Source organism: Podarcis tiliguerta (assembly GCF_965153285.1).
Source record: "Podarcis tiliguerta genome assembly, chromosome: 3".
Lineage (NCBI taxonomy): Eukaryota > Metazoa > Chordata > Lepidosauria > Squamata > Lacertidae > Podarcis > Podarcis tiliguerta.
Genome location: NC_139536.1, coordinates 16,020,431 through 16,047,087, shown reverse-complemented (window position 1 = coordinate 16,047,087; position 26,657 = coordinate 16,020,431). Strand labels below are relative to the sequence as shown.

General features: G+C 45.2%; 2 protein-coding genes across 5 annotated transcripts; one reads left to right on the top strand and one right to left on the bottom strand.

The window, feature by feature from the left end:
• The first annotated feature begins 129 nt into the window (after positions 1-129).
• On the top strand, positions 130-6,218 carry SRSF7 (serine and arginine rich splicing factor 7). 2 transcript variants are annotated; one of them, XM_083433170.1, is made up of 9 exons: positions 130-259; positions 1,358-1,538; positions 1,631-1,807; positions 2,666-2,740; positions 2,819-2,920; positions 3,266-3,319; positions 3,824-3,859; positions 4,522-4,563; positions 4,857-6,218. In XM_083433170.1, the coding sequence occupies exons 1-9, from the start codon at positions 187-189 to the stop codon at positions 4,909-4,911; spliced, it is 795 nt and encodes a 264-aa protein (XP_083289296.1). In that variant the 5' UTR covers positions 130-186; the 3' UTR covers positions 4,912-6,218. The 2 variants fall into 2 exon arrangements, with proteins under 2 accessions (XP_083289296.1, XP_083289297.1); XM_083433171.1 differs by lacking the exon at positions 4,522-4,563 and having other exon boundaries at positions 131-259.
• Positions 5,878-26,657, bottom strand: GALM (galactose mutarotase). 3 transcript variants are annotated; one of them, XR_014509415.1, is made up of 8 exons: positions 25,991-26,327; positions 18,264-18,418; positions 12,910-13,116; positions 11,155-11,236; positions 10,347-10,488; positions 8,995-9,169; positions 7,621-8,311; positions 5,878-7,581 (listed from the first exon to the last, which is right to left on the bottom strand). XR_014509415.1 is itself a non-coding variant. In XM_083433144.1 (7 exons), the coding sequence occupies exons 1-7, from the start codon at positions 26,178-26,180 to the stop codon at positions 8,234-8,236; spliced, it is 1,029 nt and encodes a 342-aa protein (XP_083289270.1). In that variant the 5' UTR covers positions 26,181-26,657; the 3' UTR covers positions 5,878-8,233. The 3 variants fall into 3 exon arrangements, 1 of the variants encoding a protein (XP_083289270.1); XR_014509416.1 differs by having other exon boundaries at positions 5,878-7,809; positions 7,844-8,311; XM_083433144.1 differs by having other exon boundaries at positions 5,878-8,311; positions 25,991-26,657.

Below are 26,657 nucleotides of genomic sequence, written 5' to 3'. Positions count from 1 at the left end.
AACCGCGTTCCCAAAATGGAGGCTGCCTCAGCCTCCGCTCCCTCCCTCCCTCCCTCCTTCCAGCCTGGCGTTGCTACGGAAACCAAAAGCTGACTTTCTTCCCGCCTCGCCGGCCCGCGGCGGCCTGGCCATTGTTACGCGCATGCGCGCCAACGGCACGTCCTATATAAGGCCCCGCGAGCCCGCATGCGCGTGGAGACGGTTGGGATTTCCCCCCCTGCTCGGGCGAAGATGTCGCGGTATGGCCGTTATGGTGGAGGTGAGTGGTGCGAGCTGGGAGAAGCGGGTGGAGAAGAGGCCGCAGCGACGCCTCTCTTTGCCTCTTTTCGGGGCCCCGCTTAGGTAAATCCGCGGTGCCCAGGCCGTATTCCGTGGCGGCGGCGGCGGCGAAGAAGCCCGTTAAGCGGCAAAGTGCCGCCACTGCCGCCGCCATTTTGCACAGGCATGGTCGCCGGCTGCGCTGAGGAGAAAGCGACCCCCGGGTTCGGCGCTGTGGCGTTTCGGACGTTGGAACTGCGCCGCTGGCTTGGTGTGAGGAGGGGACTCCCCTCGGAGTAACGGCAGACGGGGCTTGTGGCCGGACCTGGCGGGGTTTGTTTTCCCTCCCTTCGGTGCTACTGACGCTGCGCGGGCAAAATGGAGGCGGCGCCAAAGATGGCGGCGCCCAGGGCTGCTCCGCTCGCCTTCGGCAGCGAGGAAGAGAAGATGGGCGGGCTGGCCAAGGGAAGAAGCCGCGGCGGCGGCACCGCGGCGGTGCGTTTGGCGGAGCCGTCGGCGGAGGGAGGGCGGAGAAGCGGAGCCGGAGGGCGCGAAGGGCTGCTGCCGCTGTTTGCGCTTCCTCTGCCGGCTGGTTGGCGCGCTTTCCAGGAGCCTCTAATAAAGGGAGTGGCGGCCTCCTTGAGACTCGCCAACTTCCGTCGTTTTCTCCTTGAACACGCGCTTGCTTAAACTTTTGTTCCCCGAAGTATGGGAAGTGCGCTTCTTATGCAGGTTTTTATTTTTATTATTAATTGCTTTGAGTATCTCGACTATAACACCTAATTAGATGGACAGAAAAACTAGGAGAAATCTTGTGCGTTTGATACAGGGTGTCGGTATATTGTAATAGTATTATTTTCCTCCTTGCTGTCGCTTTGACGTGGGCCCTCGTCCGTCCCCCCCAATAAGTTGCCAGCATGGATGTCCGAAACTTGCGTTTATGATGGTTGCAGCCCCGCTTTTGCGATTCAGTGGGAGTGCAGTTTGGCAAGTGAAGTGAACATGAATACTTCGATAGCAGTGAAATTGGCTTAAGATTATTAAGGACGTATGTTTTCTTGGAACTTTCTAAAAATTATTTTTTCTTTTGTGTGTTTAGAAACCAAAGTATATGTTGGTAATCTAGGAACTGGTGCTGGTAAAGGTGAACTTGAGAGAGCTTTCAGCTACTACGGACCATTACGCACAGTATGGATTGCGCGAAATCCTCCAGGATTTGCGTTTGTTGAGTTTGAAGACCCAAGAGATGCTGAAGATGCAGTTCGTGGGCTAGATGGAAAGTACGTGCAAGTGCTAACTGGTTATCTACACGGGAATAAAAACTGAATTCCGAGTCCATAGTTGGATTATTAAATATGTGTTTCTGTTGCAGAGTGATTTGTGGCTCTAGGGTTAGAGTGGAGTTATCAACCGGTATGCCACGCCGGTCTCGCTATGATAGACCCCCGGCACGCCGGCCATTTGATCCCAATGATAGATGTTATGAGTGTGGCGAGAAAGGTCATTATGCTTATGACTGTCATCGCTACAGTCGTCGGAGAAGAAGCAGGTACGTTTAGATATAAGGAGATTTGTTTTCAGCAGTTAATCATAGTTTTTATTAGCAAAGAAGGTAATGATACACCATTTTAAAAGTAAATGTTATAATTTATGTGGGTATATTACAATTGTTTATATTTTGTGTTACTATGTTAATATGTTAATAATCAACCTGGTCAAAACCTTTCAGGTTTCTTCGTTTGAGTCAGTCGCCTTGATTCAGAATGTCACGAGCCTTAAGATTTCATGCTGAGGCGCCTTGCAAATCCGACAATTAAGATCCTCCTAGACCTTGAGGTGATCAGCATAAGAGGCCAGATCCCCTCGAGCCATCTACACCTAGCTTCACCTTATTCTTTAAAGGGCAGAAAAATTGAGACGGTGATCGCCGTAACAGTAAATTTGGCTTTCAATTGGGGCCCCCTCCGGTTTAAAAAGAGGAACACCAGATTGACCACATTCCCACCTAGAAAAATCTTCTTGCGTCAATCAAGCCTCACCTGGCTCATTTGGCTGTCAGTTTGATCGTCGTTAGATTGAAGAGAACACCTAGATGCAGCGACCGGCTATAGATACTTCTAGATCGTCTAGATCTGCTAGACCTTGGGCCAAAGAGGGTCGACCTGCAAACTTGCAAGGTTTATTTTAAATACACATTACAGTGTTTTATATTATGATTGTAATTCTAAAATGTTATTCAGTTTAACATCTTTTTTAGGTAGTAAAAATACTCGAGACATAGGCCCTGATTTTTTTCAACGTACAAGACACTAATTTTTAATTATCAGATATTTGGGCTTCAGCAAAGGCTCACATGTTAACTGTTGACCTTGTGGTCTAATACTTTTCTTATCTAACCTAAAACTAGGTCACGGTCTCGATCTCATTCAAGGTCCAGAGGAAGGAGATATTCTCGCTCACGTAGCCGAAGTCGTGGCCGGAGGTGAGCATCAAAATTGGAACATAGTGCTTTAGTTTAAGAATCAGTATGGCATATTTGTAACAAACACCTTTCTTTTAGATCCAGGTCTGTCTCTGCTCGGAGATCAAGATCACTCTCCCCTCGGAGATCAAGATCTGTCTCGCCACGCAGATCCCGTTCAGGTTCTTTAAAAAGATCAAGGTAATTTTGCTAATAAGCCTAATGTTCATGGAGTCAATTTAATTTTCATTAGTATCTTAGTACTTTTACCCCATATTCAAAGCAGCTTACAAAAGAAAAAGGAATTGTTGGCAATATTTAAACCATAAATCAACAATAAAATCCTTGATCGAATCAAACATATATCTCTAAAGAAAAGCAAATCTGGGCATCATATGTTCTAAGTTTCCTCCAGAATGAATAGAATTAATGAACTTCGTATATTGCTGTGACTGCATCTCTACAACCTTGTTGCATGACAGCTTTCATTCACCTGCATAGATGTGTTAAGAGCTTGGAATTGAGTACCTTCTCTTTAAAACCTAGGTCTCGGTCAAGGTCAAGATCCAGGTCCAGGTCCGTTTCACGACCCAGAAGCAGGTAAACATCGATGCTTTGTAAAATAGTAACCAGTAATTAGCTAAATTTTGTGAAATGGGCATGTTTCTAAATGGTAATCACTTCCAAATGCCTCTTGCAATGTTTTAATTGAAAGCATCAAATGTCTACTGTACACACAGGCTTATACTATGAATGCAAGTTCATTTAGCCTACTCTATGCATTTAAGTAGTTTAGAAGCAATCTTTGTGGTTCTCCAGTATTCAGCATCAAAATAACCAGTTGCAAGATATTACCAGCTTCTTTCATGCTTTTATTTTAAAACAGATAAATCATGGCTATAGATCAGGGGTAGTTAACCTGTGGCCCTCCAGCTATTGTTGGCCTCCAACTCCCATCAGTCTCAGTCAGCAAAGGCAGTAGTCAGGGATGATGGGAGTTGTATTCCAGTAACATCTGTAGGTCCACTGGTTTCCCTCCCTGGCTGTAGATACTGGATCAGTCTAGTGTTTGCTAATGTAATGTAATTGATGCTGTTTTAACAGCCGTTCCAAATCAAGATCACCATCTTTAAAGAGAAGGTAAGCTGAGCCTCTGAAGGAGACATATTGCATTTTACGCAGATAACAATCGAAATAAAGTTTATAACAGTGTTGTATATCCTGGATTCACAGTTTTACATTTAAAACATTAAAATAATTGTTACTAAATGTTAAAATTCCTACAGAGCTGTGATATGTTTATAGTTCTTTATAATAGTTTTTAGGTTATTTTTTTAAAAAGTGAAATAATGGGAGATACCCATGAAATAGGGTAAAAGCACAAAAACTGGCATCTTCTGTTGGGAAAGTGAGTGATTACTATTCACTCAGGGTCTGAGGAACTGTGGCAGGCCACTTAAGTGTAATAAAAATTTGCTCTTAAGCAAATTTAAGATTTAACCAAAGTCCAGAACCATTCTCAAAAAGGGTGTTTAATAAAAATAATACAGCATATTAATAATAATGGAGCATATTACCTGGCTATGTTAATGGACAATAAATGTAAATGGCTCAAAGGTTAAACGGAGAAGGTTTATAGTTGTGACTGAAACCTTCAGGAAATTGGCAGGACAATCTAGACATTGAACAGCAGCTAGCTGTTACTTAATAATAGTAGACTGTGTCAGAATTTTTAGTTCCTCGTGAGTATATGTGTTTAAAAGCATTTTTACTTGATTTAATATTCAGTCTTGCTTTTTCAGTTTTGATATGAGCCATTTATATCCATTCTCCATTAACTCAGGGTAAGTATGCTTCTTGAACACTGCAAGAGAGCTTGGTAATACTTCCTGTGGGAATGGGGGTGCATGCAAACTTTTAAGTTTGCTTCAATATTTAACATTAAGAGCTTGTAGCCTTCAATTCCAACTAACATCCTCTTCTAAAGCAGCATCCAAATAGGTGCTAGGATTAAAATTACTAATGTGCAGGTAGCATGGATCCCCTTTTAAGAACACTAATCTATTAATTTCCATTTTTTACTAATTTTAACATTGAGTAACCTAGTGACTTCGTTTTTCCCCCTTTTTATTTTTAGTCGCTCGCCATCAGGAAGCCCTCGAAGGAGTGTGAGTCCTGAAAGACTGGATTAGAATTGCAAAGAACATGATAGGAAGAATTTTGTTTACGTTATTTTAAGGGATTTCTTTGGTGTTATTGACAAATGTAAGGATTTAGTTGATTGAAAACCTTTTCTAGGGCTAACGCAGCGAGGATCTTGATCTTCTAGTAAAATCTGTAAAAGCTGCTACATTAGACTAGTGCACAATTTCTGTATGTAATAACATCCTGTGATCTGAAAAGTGGGTCTTTTTATGGGCACATGAAATAAAATGTGTATTTCTAACTTTGCTGTAATGCTATTTGCTTCTGTTAATCAAGTGCATGTTAAAAGCAGATTACAGATACCTTAGTGTTGTACACAAATACTGTGCAAGGGTATTGGCTAAAAATACTTGTGACTACCACTAGCCTGTGGGCATCAAGCTTAAGTGTGACATTTAATTTGGTGCTTCAGGCTTTCTGGGGTGTTATGACTTGCAAAGGTATTTTTAAGGAAGCTGCTTGTCAATCTGATTCTGTAATGGTATTTAAACAACTGTTGGAGTTTGATCTGTTAACTTGTAAAATCAAGTTGCCTTGCTTAGCAGAATACTCTTATGACATACCACCGCAGGCACAATTACCTTAAATGAGGCCACCTTAAGTTGTATTCAAATTGCCATTTTGTTTGGGTTCTATCTGGGATACCAAGAAAATAGTGTAAGCAATGGGCTTTTCTCAAGATATTTGGATAGAATGTAACTGAATTAGGCAGATCCTAACCTGATTCAAAGCAGAATCTGATCTTGTGAAAGTAGTTTCTATCTCGTACTGCTAGGCTCCCTGGCTCACTTATTCAGTCCACTCATTCTTTCTCCCTTAATGAAAACAGGAAGCTAGTTTGAGGACTGTTTATCTTCACTGAAGCATAAATTGCATTTTAGCTTCCTTAGCAGGGCAAATTTAACTATAATTGAGCAGAATCAAAATGGCAAAGGAAGATGCTGAAAACAAACTTCAATCTTACGCCTTTATCAAACATACATGTCTCATCTGGAAATGCCTGCTGCTTAACTGCAATGCCAATATTGCATAAGTTAGCTTCTAATCTAAAATTCATAGCTAAATATAACATACTAAACCTAAGGTTGAACAGAGCGTAACATCTGCTTAACTTCTATGACAGAACACATAGATGGGACTTGAGTGACAAAGGGCTGAAATACAATACCCATTAGTTAGATGAAAGTAACTTCAGTTTTTGTTTTAAACTGTCTTAACATGGCTATATTTATGATACTAAATGAATATGCTGTTTCTGATAAATAAAAATGCTTAACATTTTCTAATCAAGAAAGTTGCATGCTCACTTTCACAATTGGCAATCCTTGTGATCTCAATTTTGAATTACTGTAAGCTATTCTACAAAAAAAATCTGTATAATCTTGCTAATTTAGATTGTTTCAGTGATGTATACTAACCTTGAATTGGTTGTCTGAATATTTCCTGCACAGAAGATAGTTTGTTACATACTATTTTCACTGAGTTTAGAATTTTGGAATAATAATTGTCTAAAAATCAAGGTGGGCAAAGTTTGTAAGATCAATTAAAAATCTTAGTTGCCTAGTGCAGTACCCAACACCATCCTTAAATACAACCCATTTTCTAGTAAATTTTCCTACTCTGAGTAAACTCATGAGTCAGGACTTAGTAAACTCTGAAATTAATGATCCTATGAATAGGACTGAGTTGAATACAACCCAATGGGCAGGATTCAACTAACCTGTCCCAGCAGCAGGAGCTCTGCAAGGGCAGGCCTGAAAGAGTGAGTCCCCCCCCCCCCCCCGTCAAGGGTCAGGAGAACACACAGGGAGCAGCGGGAAGAATGGTTCTACCTGCCAAGCCAAAATACTTGTGTTGATGTTTTTATTTTCTGCCAAAAGGCAAGCAGCAGTTGACAGACAAATCTGTATTCTCAATGCCACAGCAAAATACTTTCTCAGAGTTTGGACAGGGGCGCAGATGTTTTGTAGTGGGAGAGACATAACAATAGATAAGGCCCTTTCTAACTCTTCCTGTTTAGTGTTCTTACCTTAAAAAACAAAACAAAAAAAATCACCTTTCTCCCTTTATGAGTATAGAAAGGGCTGTGGGTGAGAGTGGATTATGACAGGCTATGATTTATCACAAGCTCGTCAGTGATGTTCATTAGGGGTTGGGCCAAAGGTGAGAAAGCTGGCTGTTCCCACATTCAGTTGTGCTGAGAACTACACAAAGATGGTTGTGCTGGGAATAGCATGCAGCCGTCATGCAATGTCATCTATTAATACTGCAGGTCACAGATGAGGCTTAGGTCTGGATTCCTGTTCAAAAATCCCCCATACCTCTTTAAGTTGCAGCAAAGGTCAGTCTACTGAAGTTGCCTCTTCCCATGCCAAATCAAGCACTCCATTAGATGCAGAAGCTTAATGCACACTGGTTTCACTTTGAAATGTTTAAAAAGTTTGCACATGAAGACAGACTTGCATTAGAGCAGGGAGTCTTCGTCCGTCTGTCCCCCCACTCTTCAGGTGCATGCCAGGGATCTACAACACAGCATTTTATCCCCACCTGTATATATAGCAAGTCTCCAATTTTTATGTAGCCAAAATAGTACCATGCATGTAGAAAAGAGGTAACAGCCTTGCTGGCTGATGGGAAACCCATCAGTTACCTGGAAGCTTAATGGGAAGCACCCCACCAACATACTAACAGCAAACTTAGGTACTGAATTAAGCCTATTTGGCATCACAAATGGCTACTGAGAAACCAGCAATATAGGCATGTATATTCTAGGTATGCAGAAGAAAAAGGGAGCAAGATCTTCAGTATTGCTCACTGAGGACAATATGTTCAGTAGCCACTGCTGTTTGTCCTGTAGTGGAATAGAGAATCCAGAAAGGACATGTCTGCACTGAACAGCAGCAGTTAACATTTTTTTACCAGTGCCACTTGTCTATTTGTTAATGATTCAAAGCACTTTATTTGCATTCTCATTAATCCTTGCAACTTTACTGAATTCCAAACCAATACAAGCTTTTAAACAACTCTTCACAGCTCTTGCATTTAGAGTCTATTTTAGACCCAATGCAAATGTAATACCTTGACCATTGCTAAGAAATCAGGGTGGGGAAGAACTGTGTCAACATCCTTAGCAATAGTATCTTGAAGTGAATTTACATTTTAACATGATTTAAAATCTTAAGTCTATGCAGGATGGTGTCAAGTAGACTTCTTGAGTACATGAAGACACATTTGATCCTAAAACAAACAGTCTAGAATCTTTGAAAACTACCTTGTTACAGATTGCTCCAAAAAAATCTTGGTCTTTGCTTAAGCTACAGAGAACTTGAAACAAGTTGTGGTCTTGTATTCCTCTCCTGGGTGCAGCAGGCTATCTGGGAAATTAGGCTGTAAGAATAAAAAATAAAACTCAACATTTGTCCACTTATAGAAGAAAAATTGCTTGCATCTAGGGTTTTGTTTTATTGCATTTAGAACAAACCATTACAAAATTGGGAGTCAAATCCTTGCCAATCTAGTGCAAATCATTCATATATACTAGCAGAACCTGATCTACCGTTGGCATGTAACCACAAGCTTTCTACACACACACATAGTATTTTTGAATTGGTTCACATTTGATTAATCAACTTTTGGTGTTTTGAGCTTGCAATCCTGTACATACTTAACTGAGTGTAAATTTATACTGTGAGCAGTTATGCCTAGGAATGCACTGTTAGGTCTTGAGAATGCAGAGAAATTGCAAAGGAGCTGTGCCATTTTAGAGTGGCGGGGGATCACCTACTACAATGTTTTTTTATTGATCTAAAAACACTTCCGATGCACAGAAAAGCAGCCTTGCTCTGCATAGCAAAATGTGATCTACCTGCAGTCAGAAATGAGATAATCACAGAATAGCTGTACCATGTGATTTCAGTGCTTATGCAGACCCACCCATTACTGGTTTCTATGTTCTTCTGAGCATCCTCAAAATGAAATCTGCAATAAACCATTGAAGCTGAGCCCCAAGACAGTTTTGTGTAGCTTCTCTTCTGTGTGGCCCCGTGGTCATATAAAACTTAAGAATGTACCTGGTTCACTGCATTTGGCCAGTTCTGTGTTTCCAGGCAGAAGCCAGAATGCTTGGGATACACACAGCCTCCTTTTCCCTTTAGAGTGCCATCTAAGAAATTCCCAGTGTAAAATTGAATCCCGGGCTGAGTTGTATAAACCTCTATCATTCTGCCACTAGGGGGATGGTGGGCTCTGTAAAAAGAAAGTATCTGTTAATTAAATTTCTAGGAGTCTGTAGGCCTTTGGTACTCTGCATTTAGTTATGTGTAGTGGTAGCCAGCAGCTCTTAATAATAGATAGATACATGGGAAACAGCACTTGGGTGCAAGGAAGTGGCTGTGCAAATTTTAAAAGAAGTCACTTGGTCACATCCTAAGATGCATTTGCCTTTTAGTTGCCTCTTTCCATAAATACATGATAATGCATCACATGATAATTCCAAGAGACAACAAAATACTTATCTTCCTGATCAAGTTGTAGCCAGAGAGAACAGACTGTGGCTTTGGATCACATCCGTGCCATATCGAAAGTCACATTTAGCCAGTTCAGTGGGTCCAGGCAGGGTGAGCATCATGTTGCCAAACCTCACTAGCTGTGCTGGCTCAAGTGTTATCACAGTACACAAGGTGGATTAAGAGCATCCTGCACTACCAGCCTTCCACAAGTAAAATTCGCAAGATCTGTGAAAACTTGAGCATGGTTCAAAGCAAAATACTGTAGCTTACTGTTAACACTTCCCCCAAATCTCAGGTGGGAAGGTATGGAAGTTAAATTATATAAATCACTCATTTTCCTCCACATTGTACACTTTTGGCCTTCCTACAGAATAGAACTTGGAGGACATCATTTTAATTATGTAATTGATTTGTCTAATCACATCTATGGATGTCTATACTTGCAATCCTTGTCATTTATTAATTTATTTACTGTTTATTGCCAAAATAGGCTTCTAAGCAATTTGCAAGTATGTAAATCAATTACACAAGCAATCTATACTGTATATAAAAATCAACCTTAAACAAGACCAGAGCATTTTCTGTAGCAGCCCCAATGCTATGGAGGGTCATATCAGGTATCTGCTTGCTTTCTGCTAACAGGTGAAGTTATCCCAGTTGACCTTTGAAAACTGAAACTGAGGACCGCTTCCCATGTTTTACAGTGATTTTGTTGCCTTTTCTTTTGTGGGTTATGGTTTTAATTAAATGTTTCGATGTTTTTGTTGCTTTATTTTAAATCTGTAAAGCCCTATGATATATTTTATGAACAGCAGTGTATAAATACTTTTAAATAAACTGGGAGAAGGAAGAGCATGAAACACAATGTTTTGGTCAATATGCTGTCAAACAAAGGTGACAAAGCAAACCTGTACCTCGCACAGAAGCATGTTTCTTTTGTCTGCTTCAGGCAAAAATTGTGGTCAAATCCTCCGAGCTGAAACTTCTGAAGGTGTTTTCCAAACTCCACCGGCTTTCTCAGATCAAAGCCTGTATCCTGCACTGAAGCAATTTCTCCTAATGGAGAAAGAACAAAGAAAGAGGCAGAGAAACTACACACATTTAGCAACCTTCCACAGCAACTCTTAAAAATGTGGACGGAACCAAGACAGACATCTGGAAACAGCAGGTTCCACCAAAAAGTCCACCACAGCAACAAACCACACACAGAACAACTTAGTGTGGGATTCCCAAACCACAGGTGTTCTGAAGACATTGCCACCATTCCCACTTACACCAAGAATGGGGAGCCTGTAGCTCTCCAAATACCAATCCTGGACCACTGTCCTACCATTAGGCAGAGTGAGGCAGCTGCCTTAGGCAATAGATATGAGGGGTGGGGATTGGACAGCTGTGAGTGTCACATGCCATGTTCTGTGTTTCCCCAAGTAAACTTCCCCCCTTTCGACGTCAAATTAAGATTTAACCTCCATCTAAGAACATAAGCAGTGCACTGCTGGGTTAGGCTAGCGGCCCATATAATTCAGCATCCTGTTTTCACAGTGACCACCCACCCTGTGTTTTTATGGCATTGTTCCAGTTTTAGAAAAGCAAGCTGATTGACCACAGATTTGAACTCAGGGCTAGCACCCTACACTGAGGCCAGTTCTGCACAGTTGGCCACGACAGCTCCCTAGATAACATCTGTAGATTCAACAGCATTCATCTTAAAAATCAACCAACCTGTGGGGATCTGGGTTTCATCCACTGGCAGGTAAGAATCTACCTGTATAGTAAACTCATGGTCATAGATATTGGGTGATCCCTGAAATACGAAGAGAGGGAAAAACCTCTTGTATCAGAAAATAGAAAGATGGACTTGTATACCACCTTTGTTGTAAACACAGAGCTGCAGGTACCTCCGAATCACAATAATCACTTTACTGAATCAAGGTCAAATGTCAATGAAGACCAAGATGATAATAATAATAATAATAATAATAATAATAATAATTTTTATTTATACCCTGCCCTCCCCAGCCAAGGCTGGGCTCAGGGCGGCTAACAAGCAATAATAAAAACAAGTTGAATGAATACAACTTAAAAACAAAATTAAAATACATTAAAATATTGAAACATTAAAATATTAAAATGTAGCCTCATTGCAGGAGGAGAAAGGAAAAGAAAAAAGAAAGAGGGGGAGGGAATCAAATTGGCTCCAAGCCAAAGGCCAGGCGGAACAACTCTGTCTTACAGGCCCTGCGGAAAGAAATCAGATCCTGCAGGGCCCTGGTCTCATGAGGCAGAGCATTCCACCAGGCCGGGGCCAGTGTTGAAAAGGCCTTGGCTCTGGTTGAAGCTAATTTAACTTACTTAGGGCCCGGGACCACTAGGGTGTATCCTGGGAAAAGGTATGGCTGCCTGGAATCCTGAACACGGGCACATTCTGAGGTCCTCCAAACTCTCCATATTTTGTAGGATTCAAATATGTAGTGGAAGTTTAGGTTTGTTCATTTAAAGTGGATTAAAATCTTCTGCTCCTCTAGTGCAACAAATCCCCTTTTATTTTTTAAAACAAAATTTGTGGTTTTGACAAGGACAGGGAAATGCATTGCAAAGTGAAATGAACACGTGACAAATGGGAAGATGTGTAAACAACACACAAACAAATCAGAATGACTGCTCACTAAAGGCTGAACAGTGTAAAAAGTAAAGTATCATAGTTGCCATACACTGCTGAGATATTCCAAAATGAGGGGTGCTAAAAAGTTGTAACATGACATGGGGATTCAAAGATATTTTGGTTAAATTAATATAATTTAGTTTTGCTTGCTAAGTAAAATGTGTGTGAAATTGCATAGTGACCATTAAAAATGACTGCCATGTACTTGCAGTTATATTATAACTATTATTTATTACTTAACATTACCTGACAACTCAGAACCTAAAATTAAAATTCTTTGATTTTCCGAAAGCAGTTTATGTGCTTCTTTACCAAACGTAGATTTACCCAGCTAAATGTTGTACAAACACAACAATAAAAGCAGATTTTAATTTTTCACACACAAAAGCATATTTTTAAGACCCCTCACTGAATAAAATGACATGCCCTAAACTAAGAAGTACAGAAACGGTCTTAAATAAAATAAATAATGGGGTGCCTTCTCCCAAACATTCCTCCCCATTGTTCAAGTTCAGGGGACTGAAGCCTTGCACCCTGTTCCATTACTTAGCGACGTACAACCGACTTGGCAAGAAGGGATTATATCAGGCAAGAAAATAACTAATAACCCTTTGGACACTTTTGTAGCAGACGTGGAAACGTGTGGGGCTCCAGATGTCACTGGGCTCCAATTCCCATCAGCCCCCAGGCAGCATGACCAAATAGCGGGGATTATGGGAGTTGTAGTCCAACATCATCTGAAGGAACACAGGTTCCCCCCAAATCCTGTTCTACAGGCTATTACAGAATGGAAGAGCCAAATAGAGCTGCCTTACCTGGCCTGCAAGATTGAAGTACGCATGATTTGTCAGATTGACTGGCGTGGTCTTACTGCTTTCAGCTCTGTAACTGATTGTTAGCTCCCCATCCTTGAGAGTATACGTCACCCAGACTTTCAGCTCACCAGGATATCCCTCTTCACCATCTGGACTTACTCTGAAAAACCGTACGCCATCTGGCAGCACTTCAGGTTCCCAGATGGCCTGCAATACAATTTCATTAATGGTATATTTTAAAAAATCACATTGGCTAGAGTCCAGCAACTAGACTGATGTACCTGCATGAGCACATGTGCCAAAAGATTACACATGACAACCATGGATCACTTCCAGGATTCAAAATATTTCAATCAGTGTTTCCCAAGCTTGGGCCTTCAGCTGTTTTCAGACTACAATTCCCATCATCCCTGACCACTGGTCATGCTAGCTAGGGATGATGGGAGCTGTAGTCCAAGAAACAGCTGGAGACCCAAGCTGGGGAAACACTAATTTAAATGAACTTTGAAGTGCTTCCCACCCTCCCTCTGTTAAACAGCTCACCTGGGCGACTGGTCACCCATGCTGTCTGCTTGCTTGCCTGCTGTTCCGTTGTCATGCTGCCATTGGGACTGCAGCATGATGATAGCCTTACATTTTTATGTATATAGGAAGATATACACACATGTAATACACACTATATAGTAAGCTTGGTGAGAGACGGTGATTCATACATAACACAGCCTTCCTCAAACTTGTGCCTTCCATATGTTTTGGACTACAACTCTCAACACCTCCAGCCAGCATATGATGAAGATTATAGCCCAAAGCAGGGACGCAGGTGGCGCTGTGGGTTAAACCACAGAGCCTAGGACTTGTTGATCAGAAGGTCGGCGGTTCAAATCCCTGCGATGGGGTGAGTTCCCGTTGCTCGGTCCCTGCTCCTGCCAACCTAGCAGTTCAAAAGCACGTCAAAGTGCAAGTAGATAAATAGGTACCACTCCGGCGGGAAGGTAAATGGCGTTTCCATACGCTGCTCTGGTTCGCCAGAAGTGGCTTAGTCATGCTGGCCACATGACCCGGAAGCTGTACACCGGCTTCCTCGGCCAATAAAACGAGATGAGCGCCGCAACCCCAGAGTCAGCCACGACTGGACCTAATGGTCAGGGGTCCCTTTACCTTTTATAGCCCAAAGCAGCTGGTTCACACCAGGTTGTAGAAGGCTGCTGTAAAATTTCTTAAGCCTCAGCACCTGGGAAAGGATTATTCCAAACAAAAGCATGTGTTTCCTGTGCTCATTAACTGGAGGCATGAATGGGCAGTCTATTACAAAAATCTAACTGCTCCACCACGATGTCAACACAGAGCGGGCCACAGAAATAAGGCAACACTACAGCACAGTTGGCATAAAGGATCTTCACAGCTCAAACCCATTATGGTGTAGTGGTTAAGAGCGGTGGACTCGTAATCTGGTGAACCGGGTTCGCGTCTCCGCTCCTCCACATGCAGCTGCTGGGTGACCTTGGGCTAGTCACACTTCTCTGAAGTCTCTCAGCCCCACTCACCTCACAGAGTGTTTGTTGTGGGGGAGGAAGGGAAAGGAGAATGTTAGCCGCTTTGAGACTCCTTCGGGTAGTGATAAAGCAGGACATTAAATCCAAACTCTTCTTCTTCTTCTGTAAGGTTGTAATTCTGACCAGTTGGTGTCCATCAGAGATGGGAACACAGGTGGGAGAAAATGATTGGGAAAATGTGTCCATGTACTGAAGCAGCCAAAGATCTATTCTTAAGTTTGTTCTTAAAAGGAAGGATGGCAGCTCAGTGGTAGAACATCTGCCCTGCACATAGAAGGCTGCAGGTTCGATCTCCTGGCATCTCAAGGAGTCTTGTCTGAAACCCTGGAGAGCCACTCCCAGTCAGTGTCAACAGTACTGAGTTAGGAGGACCAGTTATCAGTCTCAGTGTAAGGCAGATCCCTAAGTTATACGCTTTCATTAGGCAATCTGTTTTCATTTAGGGTTGTCATATTTCAGAAAACCAGGACAACCTGAAAGTTGAGCTTTTTTTTTTTAAAGGAAACTACCATAATAGTTGAGCTCTTTTTAAGAAAACCAGAAAGTTGTTGAACTTTTCTTTCTTTTTTACAAAAACATGAGTTTTTGATTGAAGATCCAAGACAAAGCGCCACCTTTCGGAAATCCCCCCCAGACGTCAATTCCACCTTTGAAATCCCAGTTATGTCGGACATACGCCAGCCCAAATTAATTATTTTTGTTGCTGGCATCCGACTGTCTTGAGAGACAATGGAGTGTGCCTCTGGGCGGGGGGGAACCAAACTGTTCCAATTGCAGCACACAACAATAGCCCCCTCAGCTGCACTGATGTGGCCCCAAGGAAAGCAGAGCAGTAGGTTTGGCACCAGCTTGGCTGCAGGCGTTGGCTGAAAGAGGCGTACAAGGTGCCATCCAACTGTCTTAGGGACTACACACTGGATTTGTGTAGGGTTTGCTCCTTAGCCTGTTCTCCCAGAGATCAGAGTTTTCATTTTCCTAGATGGGCTACCTTTCCAGGTGGATGAGCCCCATCTGCCCCTCACTTCCCTCTACAGCAGGGGTCCCCAAACTAAGGCCCGCGGGCCAGATAAGGCCCAAGGGACTCGTTTATCCGGCCTGCAGCAACCCCTGCCACCCACTGCCTCCACCTGCTCTTGCCGGCGCTGCGCCGCGCAGCTGCCCACTTCTGGGTCGGAGGAGCACCGAAAATAGCTTGTGCGCATGCGCAGGCGTTATTTGTGCAAGCGCAAACGTTATTTCCGGTGCACATCCGGGTCGGAGGAGTCCCATGCAAATGCGCAAAAGCTACCGGTATTTTGATGCTCCTCTGACCCGGATGTGCACAGAAAATAGCGTGTCCGCACGTGTATGGGCATGCGCTCCCCCGCCCTCTGGCCCGCCACGTGATCGGTGCTGGAGACACCAGCCCAAGGCCTGGTAGGTTTGCTGACCCCTGGGCTACAGCTTGTGCAGAAACAGTCTTCTTGACTACTGAACCCCCTCTTGGTCTCATCCGCTCAGAGCCTGTCTTTGCATTTAGGGAGAAGTCCTTAACTCACCAAGGACTTGAGACCACCAGAGGTACTACCCCTCCCCTAACACCCCATACGCCCCAAATTAATGATACTCATATCTGTTTTAAAACATTAGAAAGCTTTGACTGGAACTGGAATAAATAAAACAAGCAAAGATAATTAAGCAACCAAACCAAGTGTGAAGAAGGAAGCAAAACCTGTGCCTGGAAACAGCAGAGATATGATCACCGTCATCAGTATGATTGCAAACAAATTGGGTGGATCCTTATGTCAGCCAGCCATAGTTCTATAAAAAGCTAAAACCACCACTGAGTTTAGAAGCATATCTATATCTATAGCTTTGCTTCCTGCAGAACTCAGGCCAATGCTGGGTCTCCTCATCAGAACAGTCTCAAATTACACAGGAAATAGTTACCGCAGACAAGACATCTAGCCTCAAATTGGTCAAACAGAAAAACTCACATGTTGATTTCATTACTTCTCTTTGATATTTTTCTGTTCAGATATAATTACTATTCTGTATACTAATCCTGCTATTTACACTAGAAGATGAATGAGGAATCTGTGGCCCTGGAGATATTGTTAGATTACTAACTGCTCCCATAATGCTAGTGGTCCCTTCCAACCAGTGGCGTAGCGTGGGGGGTGTAGGGGGGGCCGGCCGCACCGGGCGCAACATCGGGGGGGGGGGCGCTTGCACTCGCAGCTCTCTGCCCCTACCTGGCTCACTCACTCTCTCTCACTGCAGTGCTGGCTGTGCGAATCCGATCCGAGCCGCCGGGTCGCCGCCCACTGTGGAGGGGAGGGTGCCAGGCGTGCGGTGCGGTGTGGAGAGAGAGCAAGGGACTATCTGGGGGAGGGACAGTGCAGCGGGGGGGGGGCGCAAATTACTTGCCTTGCCCCGGGTGCTGACAACCCACGCTACGCCACTGCTTCCAACTCTGATTCTCTGCCTGACCATTGGTCTTGCTGGCCTGGGGCTGATGGGAGTTGGAGTTCAACAACATCTGGAGGGTCACAGGTTCCCCATCGCAGCGCTAAAGTGTGCTATAACTTGCCCAGTTTTTGCCTTTCTTTGGGAGTGACTCTTTCCCTCTTCCATTCCGGTTACGATCACAGCAGTCTTTTAACATCAGTAAAGGAGGATCCTTTCTTTTCAGGAAGACTCTGAGAAAGGTCCAAGCCTGGCTTCAGAGGAAGAAAGGAAAGAATTGGGAGTTCACAGAAGTGTCTGCACGTTGAAGTGAACTTCCCAGAAGTCTCTGGTCAGGGCCGTCTTACCCATAGAGAATAGAGTGCGGGGTGCCAGGGCGCCAAGTTCTGGAGGGTGCCAGGGAAGAGGCAGAGGCTGGACACTGTGCCTCCTGGCATCAGCTCACCACCCTCGCCCACCTCCACCATGCCGCACCAAAGCAGCGCAGTGTCTGGAGCCTCAGTCTGCTGTGGCCACAGTGGCACAAAGTGGCCAGCTGAGCCGGGAGGCGCCATGTCCAGTTTCCACCTCTTCGCCGCCGGAGGAGCTGCCCTCCAGTCACTGCCCGCCTCCTCCAGCCCTGCCGGCAGTGCCATCCTCCCTAAAAAAAACCTCTGAGAAATGGGGGGGAGGGGCACCAGAGGGAGCTTTGCACCACAGCGCCGGATATGCTTAAGTCTTATGCTCTGTCTCTGGTTGGCCACTGAGAGAAGAGAATGCCAGTCTAGACGGCTCTTTGTTTTTATCCAGCAACTTAATGTTCTCACCTTACCTGAATATGTCACCATGCCCTGATAATAAATACAGTGGAGCCTTGATTCTCAAATTAATTCCGTTCTGGAAGCCTGTTTGGGCTTCCGAAATGTTCAAAAACTGAGGCACAGCTTCTGATTGGTGCACTCAGTGGACGCCGTGTTGCACGTTCGGGTTCAAAAAAATGTTCGAGAACAGAAGTATTTCCTTCCTGGTTTTCTATGTTCGGGAGCCAAAACGTACGACATGGGAGGGGTTCGGGAACCGAGGTTCCACTGTACAGTGCTACCTCGGGTTACATATGCTTCAGGTTACATACGCTTCAGGTTACAGACTCTGCTAACCCAGAAATAGTACCTCAGGTTAAGAACTTTGCTTCAGGATGAGAACAGAAATCATGCTCTGGCAGCGCGGCAGCAGCAGGAGGCCCCATTAGCTGAAGTGGTGCTTCAGGTTAAGAACAGTTTCAGGTTAAGAACAGACCTCCGGAACGAATTAAGTATTTAACCTGAGGTACCACTGTACTGACATTGTTATTCACTTGAGCATAAACACATTTACCTTATCGAAACCTTTCTTTCCTCCATGCAGACTGTTGGGTCCGTTGTTGATGGCTAATTGATACTCGACTCCTTCCACTGTAAATTTCCCTCTGGCAATTCTGTTAGCAACCCGTCCAACGACAGCTCCAAAGTAGGGGTGCTTGTTGGTGTACCCTGGCCAATAAAAGACAGTGCGAAGCGGCCTTAGATTTGTAAGGTCAATACATTTCAATGCTCAACATTGGAAGCTAGCTAGAGCTTTCATTTTATTCTATTTTTAAAGGACGGGCAATTAACTCTACTCCTGACCAAAGCTTCCTCCATCCAGTAATCCCTTAGGAAAGGAGGGCCTTGGATAGGCTCCCAAACTCTTCCATGTGAAGGTATATCATATCCATTCACTCCAATGGAAGAAACACGGCCATATCTGACATAGCTCCTCCCATCTTCATTAAAATTAGTAAGAACTGGAAGTCTGTGAGGCTGTGTGGTCATGCTGGCTAAGTTCCACACTGCTGCAGGTGGCATGCCTCTGGAACTCAGTTGCTGGGAAGAAGTGGGGAGAGTTTGGTTGCACTCAGGGTGCATACGATTGCTCCCCAAGCCTTGTGCCTTTTAACAGCCTGAATTTGGGGTTCTGTTGCTGATAGGTCTCTTGCAGGAAGATCAGGGTGTCCCCTCTTGAGGGCGCTTTCTACCCTGGCTTGCTTGACAACAGATGACAGCAATACAGTGGACACTTGGATTGTGAACATTATCCGTGTGGGAGGCACGTTCACAACCCACAGTGCTGCGTCTGTGCACGCGTGGGTCGTGATTCAGTGCTTCTGCGCATGCGTGAGTGCCAAAACCCGGAAGTAACCCATTCCGGTACTTCTGGGTTCAGCGCAGTGCGCAACCCAAAAACACACAACCTGAAGCATCTGTAACCCAAGGTATGACCGTACAGTGGTACCTCTGGATGTGAATGGTATCTGTTCCGGAGCCCCGTTCGTATCCTGAGTAGAACATAACACGCGACTGCACGTCTGCGCATGTGCATGTTGTGTTTTGCCACTTCCGCGTGTTAAGTTGGGGGTTGACATAGCAGACGACACAGCGATTTCTCCAAAGCAGCTCTTTATTTTGTAAGCTGGAACAGAACTATGCTGAGGAGCTCAGTCAGCCTGCTTATATAGAGCTACAGAACAATTGTAACTGTTGCAACATTCTAAAACTATCCAATCACTGAACGTCACTTTTCGATCCTTCATTTGCATACAAAAGTATCCAATCACTGAACGTCACTTTTCGATCCTTCATTTGCATAACTATCTACAGTATCTCCCTGCTGGCCCAGGGTGAGAACTTCAGCACATAACACCGCGCATATTTGAGCGTCTGCGCATGCGTGAGCGACGAAACCCGGAAGTAACGCGTTCTGTTACTTCCGGGTTGCCGCAGAGCGTAATCTGAAAACGCTCAACCTGAAGCATACTTAACCCGAGGTATGACTGTACACTATTTCATGGGAGCGGGAGAGAGAGAATGGAATCAGTAGTAATCAATGCAGCATTGTGTGGGGATAAAAAACTGACTGAAAGCTCTGCTCTACAGATCATGGAACAACTGAACAGAAACAAAACCGAGCATAAAGACTAATTAACCTTAAAGCAAAGTCATCCACCCACTGGTAGGGTTAAGAGGAAGAAAGGAGCACTGTTTCATTTCAGTTGGTGGTGGTGGGAGACTGCAGAAGCCAATAAACAGTCTCCAAGCCCAAAGAATCTAGAAGCAGCGATAAAAGAATGGATTGCTGGAGGAAAGGTAATCAGTGTATATTTCAGCACCCAGCTTCCCACAGTCTTAATGTCTAAAGCCATGGGTAGGCAAACTAAGGCCCGGGGGCCGGATCCGGCCCAATTGCCTTCTCAATTCGGCTGGCGAACAATCAGCATGTTTTTCAATGAGTAGAATGTGTGTTTTTATTTAAAATGCATCTCTGGGTTATTTGTGGGGCCTGCCTGGTGTTTTCACATGAGCATAATGTGTGCTTTTATTTAAATGCATCTCTGGGTTATTTGTGGGGCATAGGAATTTGTTCATTTCCCCCCCAAAAATATAGTCTGGCCCCCCACAAGGTCTAAGGGACAGTGGACCAGCCCCCTGCTGAAAAACTTTGCTGACCCCTGGTCTAAAGTAGTGGTTCTCAACCAGTGTGTCATGGCACCCTGGGGTGTGTTGAATAATAATAATAATAATAATCATTATTATTATTATTAATAATAATAATAATAATTATTTGTATCCCGCCCATCTGGCTGGGCCTCCCCAGACACTCTGGGCGGCTTCCATAGAAACAAAAAATACAGTAAAATATCACAGATTAAAAAATTCCCTGAACAGGGCTGCCTTAAGATGTCTTCTGAATGTCAGGTAGTTGTTTATCACTTTGATATCTGATGGGAGGGCGTTCCACAGGGCGGGCGCCACTACCGAGAAGGCCCTCTGCCTGGTTCCCTGTAGCTTTGCTTCTCGCAATGAGGGAACCGCCAGAAGGCCCTCGGCGCTGGACCTCAGCGTCTGGGCAGAACGATGGGGGTGGAGATGCTCCTTCAGGTATACTGGGCCGAGGCCGTTTAGGGCTTTAAAGGTCAACACCAGCACTTTGAATTGTGCTCGGAAACGTACTGGGAGCCAATGTAGGTCTTTCAAGACCGGTGTTATGTGGTCTCGGCAGCCGCCCCCAGTCACCAGTCTAGCTGCCGCATTCTGGATTAGTTGTAGTTTCCGAGTCACCTTCAAAGGTAGCCCCACGTAGAGCACATTGCAGCAGTCCAAGCGGGAGATAACTAGAGCATGCACCACTCTGGCGAGACAGTCCGTGGGCAGGTAGGGTCTTAGCCTGCGTACCAGGTGGAGTTGGTAGACAGCTGCCCTGGATACAGAATTGACCTGCGCCTCCATGGACAACTGTGAGTCCAAAATTACTCCCAGGCTGCGCACCTGGTCCTTCAGGGGCACAGTTACCCTATTCAGGACCAGGGAGTCCTCCACACCAGCCCGCCCCCTGTCCCCCCAAAACAGTACTTCTGTCTTGTCAGGATTCAACTTCAATCCATTAGCCGCCATCCATCCTCCAACCGCCTCCAGGCACTCACACAGGACCTTCACCGCCTTTACTGGTTCTGATTTGAAAGAGAGGTAGAGCTGGGTATCATCCGCATACTGATGAACACCCAGCCCAAACCCCCTGATGATCTCTCCCAGTGGCTTCATATAGATGTTAAAAAGCATGGGGGAGAGGACAGAACCCTGAGGCACCCCACAAGTGAGGGCCCAGGGGTCTGAACACTCATCCCCCACCACCACTTTCTGAACACGGCCCAGGAGGAAGGAGCGAAACCACTGTATAACAGTGCCCCCAGCTCCCAGCCCCTCTAGACGGCCCAGAAGGATGTTATGGTCTATTGTGTCAAAGGCCGCTGAGAGATCCAGCAGAACTAGGAAACAACTCTCACCTTTGTCCCTAGCTCGCCGGAGATCATCAACCAGCGCGACCAAGGCAGTTTCAGTCTCATGATGAGGCCTGAATTCCGATTGGAAGGGATCCAAATGGTCCGCATCCTCCAGGCGTGCCTGGAGTTGTTCAGCAACCACACGCTCAATCACCTTGCCCAAGAATGGAAGATTTGAGACTGGGCGATAGTTGGCCATACTGGCCGGGTCTAAAGATGGTTTTTTAAGAAGCGGTTTAATGACCGCCTCTTTCAGCGGATCTGGGAATGTTCCCTCACAGAGGGAAGCATTCACCACCCCGCAGAGCCCATCGCCCAGCCCTTCCCAGCTTGCTTTTATTAGCCAGGATGGGCAAGGATCAAGGAGACAGGTGGTTGGTTTCACGCGTCCAAGCAGCCTGTCCACATCTTCGGGGGTAACGGATTGAAATTGATTCCATGCAACTTGACCAGACAGAGCTCTAGCACTCTCCCGCCCCTTCCGAATATGAGTGATTTTATCTGCAAAAAACTTTGCAAAATCGTTGCAGGAGATTTTGGGGTCTTTACAAGGCCCCGGTGGTAAAGGTGGTTCCGTTAAATTGCAAACCACCTGAAAGAGTCTCCTGCTACTATTTTCTGCAGATGCAATAGAGGCGGTGAAGAAAGTCTTCTTCGCCGTCGCTATCGCCACTCGGTAGGCTCGACGTTGAGCTCTAACCTGTGTCCGGTCAGATTCAGAGTGAGTTTTCTGCCACCGACGCTCTAGCCGTCTCAGCGATTGTTTCATTGCCCTCGGCTTCGAAGAAAACCATGGGACTGTCTGGGCTCCATGCAATCGGAGAGGGCGCTTCGGAGCCAGACAGTCGATAGCCCTGGTTAATTCTGCATTCCAGCGGGCCACCAGGGAATCGGCTGAAAGGCCATCAACATGGGCTAAAGCATCCCCTACCACTCTCTGGAAACCATTTGGATCCATTAAGTGGCGGGGTCGGACCATCCGAATTGGTCCCACCTCCCTGCAGAGGGGAAGGGTCACGGAGAAGTCCAGTTGCACCAGGAAGTGATCTGACCATGGCACTTCTTTTTTTTCACTTTTACTTAGTGTCAGATCACCCACGTCACTAGAGGTGAACACCAGGTCTAAGGCATGTCCATGACTATGAGTAGGGCCAAACTGATTCGTCAGGGGTGCTGCTGGCAACACTGGCCTCTGTCCCTCTTTCCTTCCCTCACCCCTCTGATGCCCTCTCACATCTCTGCTACCCAAAGGCTTGCACAGCTGTTTATTGCAGCAGCCCTGGCTATAAGCTCCGCAGGTGAATGGTGCCTTTGGGAGGCAGCTCAGTGACCAGGGACAGCAGCAGCTGCCCGGAGGACTCCCAAGGAGAGGGGAGAGGGGAGGAGGCTGAGGGGACACTCCACAAGGGAGGGTGTATGAAAAAAGGGTGAGAGGCTGCCAGCTCTGCAGGCAAGGGGTGACATAACTGGGCTCCTGAGCCCCACAGGGGTGCCGCAGAAAGAATGCAGTCGGTTAAGGGAGCCGTGGACTCAGAAGGGTTGAAAACCTCTGATCTAAAGCATTCAGCAGCAGCTAGTCAAGGTTATGTAACACTGAAGGCATATGACCCTTAGATTATCTGATCTCTGAAAAAGAACATGAAAAATGCTGATTGGTAACTGAGGGGGGCAGAAGGAATAGTGGCAGTTCTGAGAACCAGGGGCGACTGATAGATATTCATACTCTTCTCTACAGCTATGTTTCTACTTCTCTGTATGGAAGTCTACTTGCAGATCAGTTTTATTATCTCATGCCTGGGAACCTGTTCATTATTCAGTCCGTTATCCTGATCCCTGAATAAATTTCAGCGTACAGTGGTACCTCAGGTTAAGTACTTAATTCGTTCCGGAGGTCCGTTCTTAACCTGAAACTGTTCTTAACCTGAAGCACCACTTTAGCTAATGGGGCCTCCCGCTGCTGCCGCGCCGCTGGAGCACGATCTCTGTTCTCATCCTGAAGCAAAGTACTTAACCTGAAGCACTATTTCTGGGTTAGGAGAGTCTGTAACCTGAAGCGTATGTAAGCTGAAGCGTATGTAACCCGAGGTACCACTGTACATGCTTAAAGAGACAATCGGAATTCAAAGGCAGATGGATTGTAAACTCTGGCCCTTCCTCCAGGGACACCTGCAAGTTGTTTTTCCCTCACACGGCAATTCTGGAAAGGAAGGTTAGGATAAGGCCACATTCACAACAACACATTTAAAGCAATGTGACAGCACTTCAAACATTACTGGTTCCCCCAAAGAACTGTGGGAGCGGTAGCTTGTTATGGATGCTGAGAGTGGTTAGAAGACCCCCCTATTCCTCTTCCAGAGCTACGATTCCCAGAGCTTCATGCAAAGACGGATTGATTGTTAAACCACTCTGGGAACTGTAGCTCTGGGAGGAAAACAGGGGTCTCCTCACAGTTCTCAGCACCCTCAATGTCAAAATGGAGGTTGGCTGCTGAATCTCTGATGGGCGCATGTTCCACAGCATGGGACCAGCAGCATTAAATGCCCGACTTCCAGTGTATCTGTCAGCCTAATTATTCATGCAGCAGAGTCTTCTCCATTCATTCCCTGCAGATAGACAGAAATAGCGGGATCATGCCCACTGGCTCTGCCCAGTGGCGTAGCGTGGGGGGTAAGGGGGGCGCAACATCTGGGGGTTAGGGTTAGGGGGCGCAAATCCATGGGTTAGGGGGCGCAAATCCATGGGTTAGGGGGCGCAAATTACTTGCCTTGCCTCGGGTGCTGACAACCCACGCTACACCACTGGCTCTGCCCCACATACTGTACACCCTACTGGTCCCACCCTCAATGCCCGTTTGTTCAGCAGAACATATGCAAAGGGTTGCACAGAATTCTACACACACAGGCACCTCTTTGCGAATATTTTGCCAAACAAATGTGCAGTAGTTGGGCACCAACAGCAGGAATTATTTCAAGGGACAGGTACTAAACCTCTAACTGCTCTGTACCACTTCATTTATAGTGGGTGACTTACCCAAAAAGCTCCCTCCACAAAGAAAGTTAGAATGTCAGGAAGAACACAAGACTGAATCCCTTCTGAGTCCCTTCTACTTTTCTAGATGCATGGACTTAAGGTTCAACCTTTAAGGTTGAAGCAGCATTTAATCCTGTGGGCTGCAATGTGATACACTCCAGACTTCGACCTTTGTTTGTTAAAAGTAGGCTTAAGCCTGTAAATATAATTATCTGTACAGTGGTACCTCTGGTTACATACTTAATTTGCTCTGGAGGTCCGTTCTTAACCTGAAACTGTTCTTAACCTGAAGCACCACTTTAGCTAATGGGGCCTCCCGCTGCCGCCGCACCACCAGAGCACAATTTCTGTTCTCATCCTGAAGCAAAGTTCTTAAATTGAGGTACTATTTCTGGGTTAGCAGAGTCTGTAACCTGAAGCATATGTAACCTGAAGCATCTGTAACCCGAAGTACCACTGTTATTTGCTAAAAAAAAAAGAAGAAGAAGAAATATGCCTGTAATCTAGGCACTTTGCCTGGGATGGAAAATATTGCGTATCTGTTTAGCTGTAAATGTGCAAATACCCAGGTGTTCTTTTTCGGGGGGGGGGGAGAAACTGGAATGGGGAAACAGTGGTTCCCAACCCTTTTCCCTGCTGCTTCCTCCCCCCATCCTCACAAAACTTCAGGTCAAAAAAAGGGGAGAATCAGAAAACGAATTTTGTGTACATCACTCATAATACTGCCATCAAATGAACATACCGGTATTTCCTTGGAAGTAAGCTCCACTGAACCGTTTAACTTCTGAGTTAACATTTGTTTGTTTCACAGCTTCTGGGTTTATTTTTTTTCTCCAGGTAATGCATCCTACATTTAAAGCACGTGGCTTTCTGCAAACAACCCCAGAAACTGTAGTTTACCCCCCCCCCCGAGTTAAAATGCCCAGCACTTTTAACGAACTACTACTGTACAGTTCTCAAGATCATGGGGGCAGGGGGAGTTATTTGCGAGTTAAAAGCTTTACTTGTTCTTTTATGCTCCATTGCAAAACTATGGTACTAAAAAGCAGTGATGAAGCTTGAATATTTTTCAGCTTGGATGTACAGGGCTACTTATATTACAGCACCACCAAAGCTGGGTGGGTTTCAATAAAACAAATCAGAGGTTGCACTGGAAACATATTGTACCTCGAGGTTTCTTCTGTGGAATAAACTTTCAAAAAAGTTAATTCAAACCCACCTTCCAAATGATCAAAGCCTAGAACAATATCTGAGAATTTTCCATCTTTGTCTTTAGTCTCCAACGCGGTGATTATGCAGCCCAAGGAGATAATTTCCACTTTTACCGTGCTGGATCTGAGCAGGAATTTTTCCACAGTCCCTCCGCCAAGGTGCCATTCCCCAAATTTCTCTCTCTTCACTTCTGTCATTGCTCCCCACTCTCCCCCTCCCACGAGGCTTGTTTGCAAAGGGAGAGACACCAACACAGACGGATAAGAGAGAATCAGAGGGACACTATGGGGAAAAGGACTTTGCCCAAAGGGGTTTTACTACAACCAGAATCACGTGACACGCGCCCATCAGCTGACGCGGAAGAGGACACAGAGCGAGAGAACCTGCCTCGTTATGTTGCTGGGGGAATTTTTTATGCAGAGCAAGATTTCTGAGCGAAATGGGGCATTTCCCCGCGCAAGCATGCGCAGGTGCAAACCTGTCAAAGAATCACAGAATTGTAGAGTTGGAAGGCACCGCAGGGTCATCCAGTCCAACCCGCTGAAAAGCAGGAATCTTTTTGCCCAACGTGGGTCTCAAACCCGGGACCCTGAGCAAGTAAGTTCTACTGAGCTCCACGGGGTTTGCTTCCGAGTACAGTGGTACCTTGGGTTACATACGCTTCAGGTTACAGA

Excerpts from the sequence above, each read along its gene's own strand:
- SRSF7 (XM_083433170.1), top strand. The coding sequence starts at position 187 with ATGCGCGTGGAGACGGTTGGGATTTCCCCCCCTGCTCGGGCGAAGATG. Across the intron at positions 1,539-1,630 it reads GTTCGTGGGCTAGATGGAAA|AGTGATTTGTGGCTCTAGGG; the intron begins GTACGTGCAAGT and ends TTTCTGTTGCAG. Across the intron at positions 4,564-4,856 it reads CCATTCTCCATTAACTCAGG|TCGCTCGCCATCAGGAAGCC; the intron begins GTAAGTATGCTT and ends TTTTATTTTTAG.
- GALM (XM_083433144.1), bottom strand. The coding sequence starts at position 26,180 with ATGACAGAAGTGAAGAGAGAGAAATTTGGGGAATGGCACCTTGGCGGA. Across the intron at positions 10,489-11,154 it reads TGAAACCCAGATCCCCACAG|GAGAAATTGCTTCAGTGCAG; the intron begins GTTGGTTGATTT and ends TTTCTCCATTAG. Across the intron at positions 9,170-10,346 it reads GAAACATGCTTCTGTGCGAG|AGCCCACCATCCCCCTAGTG; the intron begins GTACAGGTTTGC and ends TTCTTTTTACAG.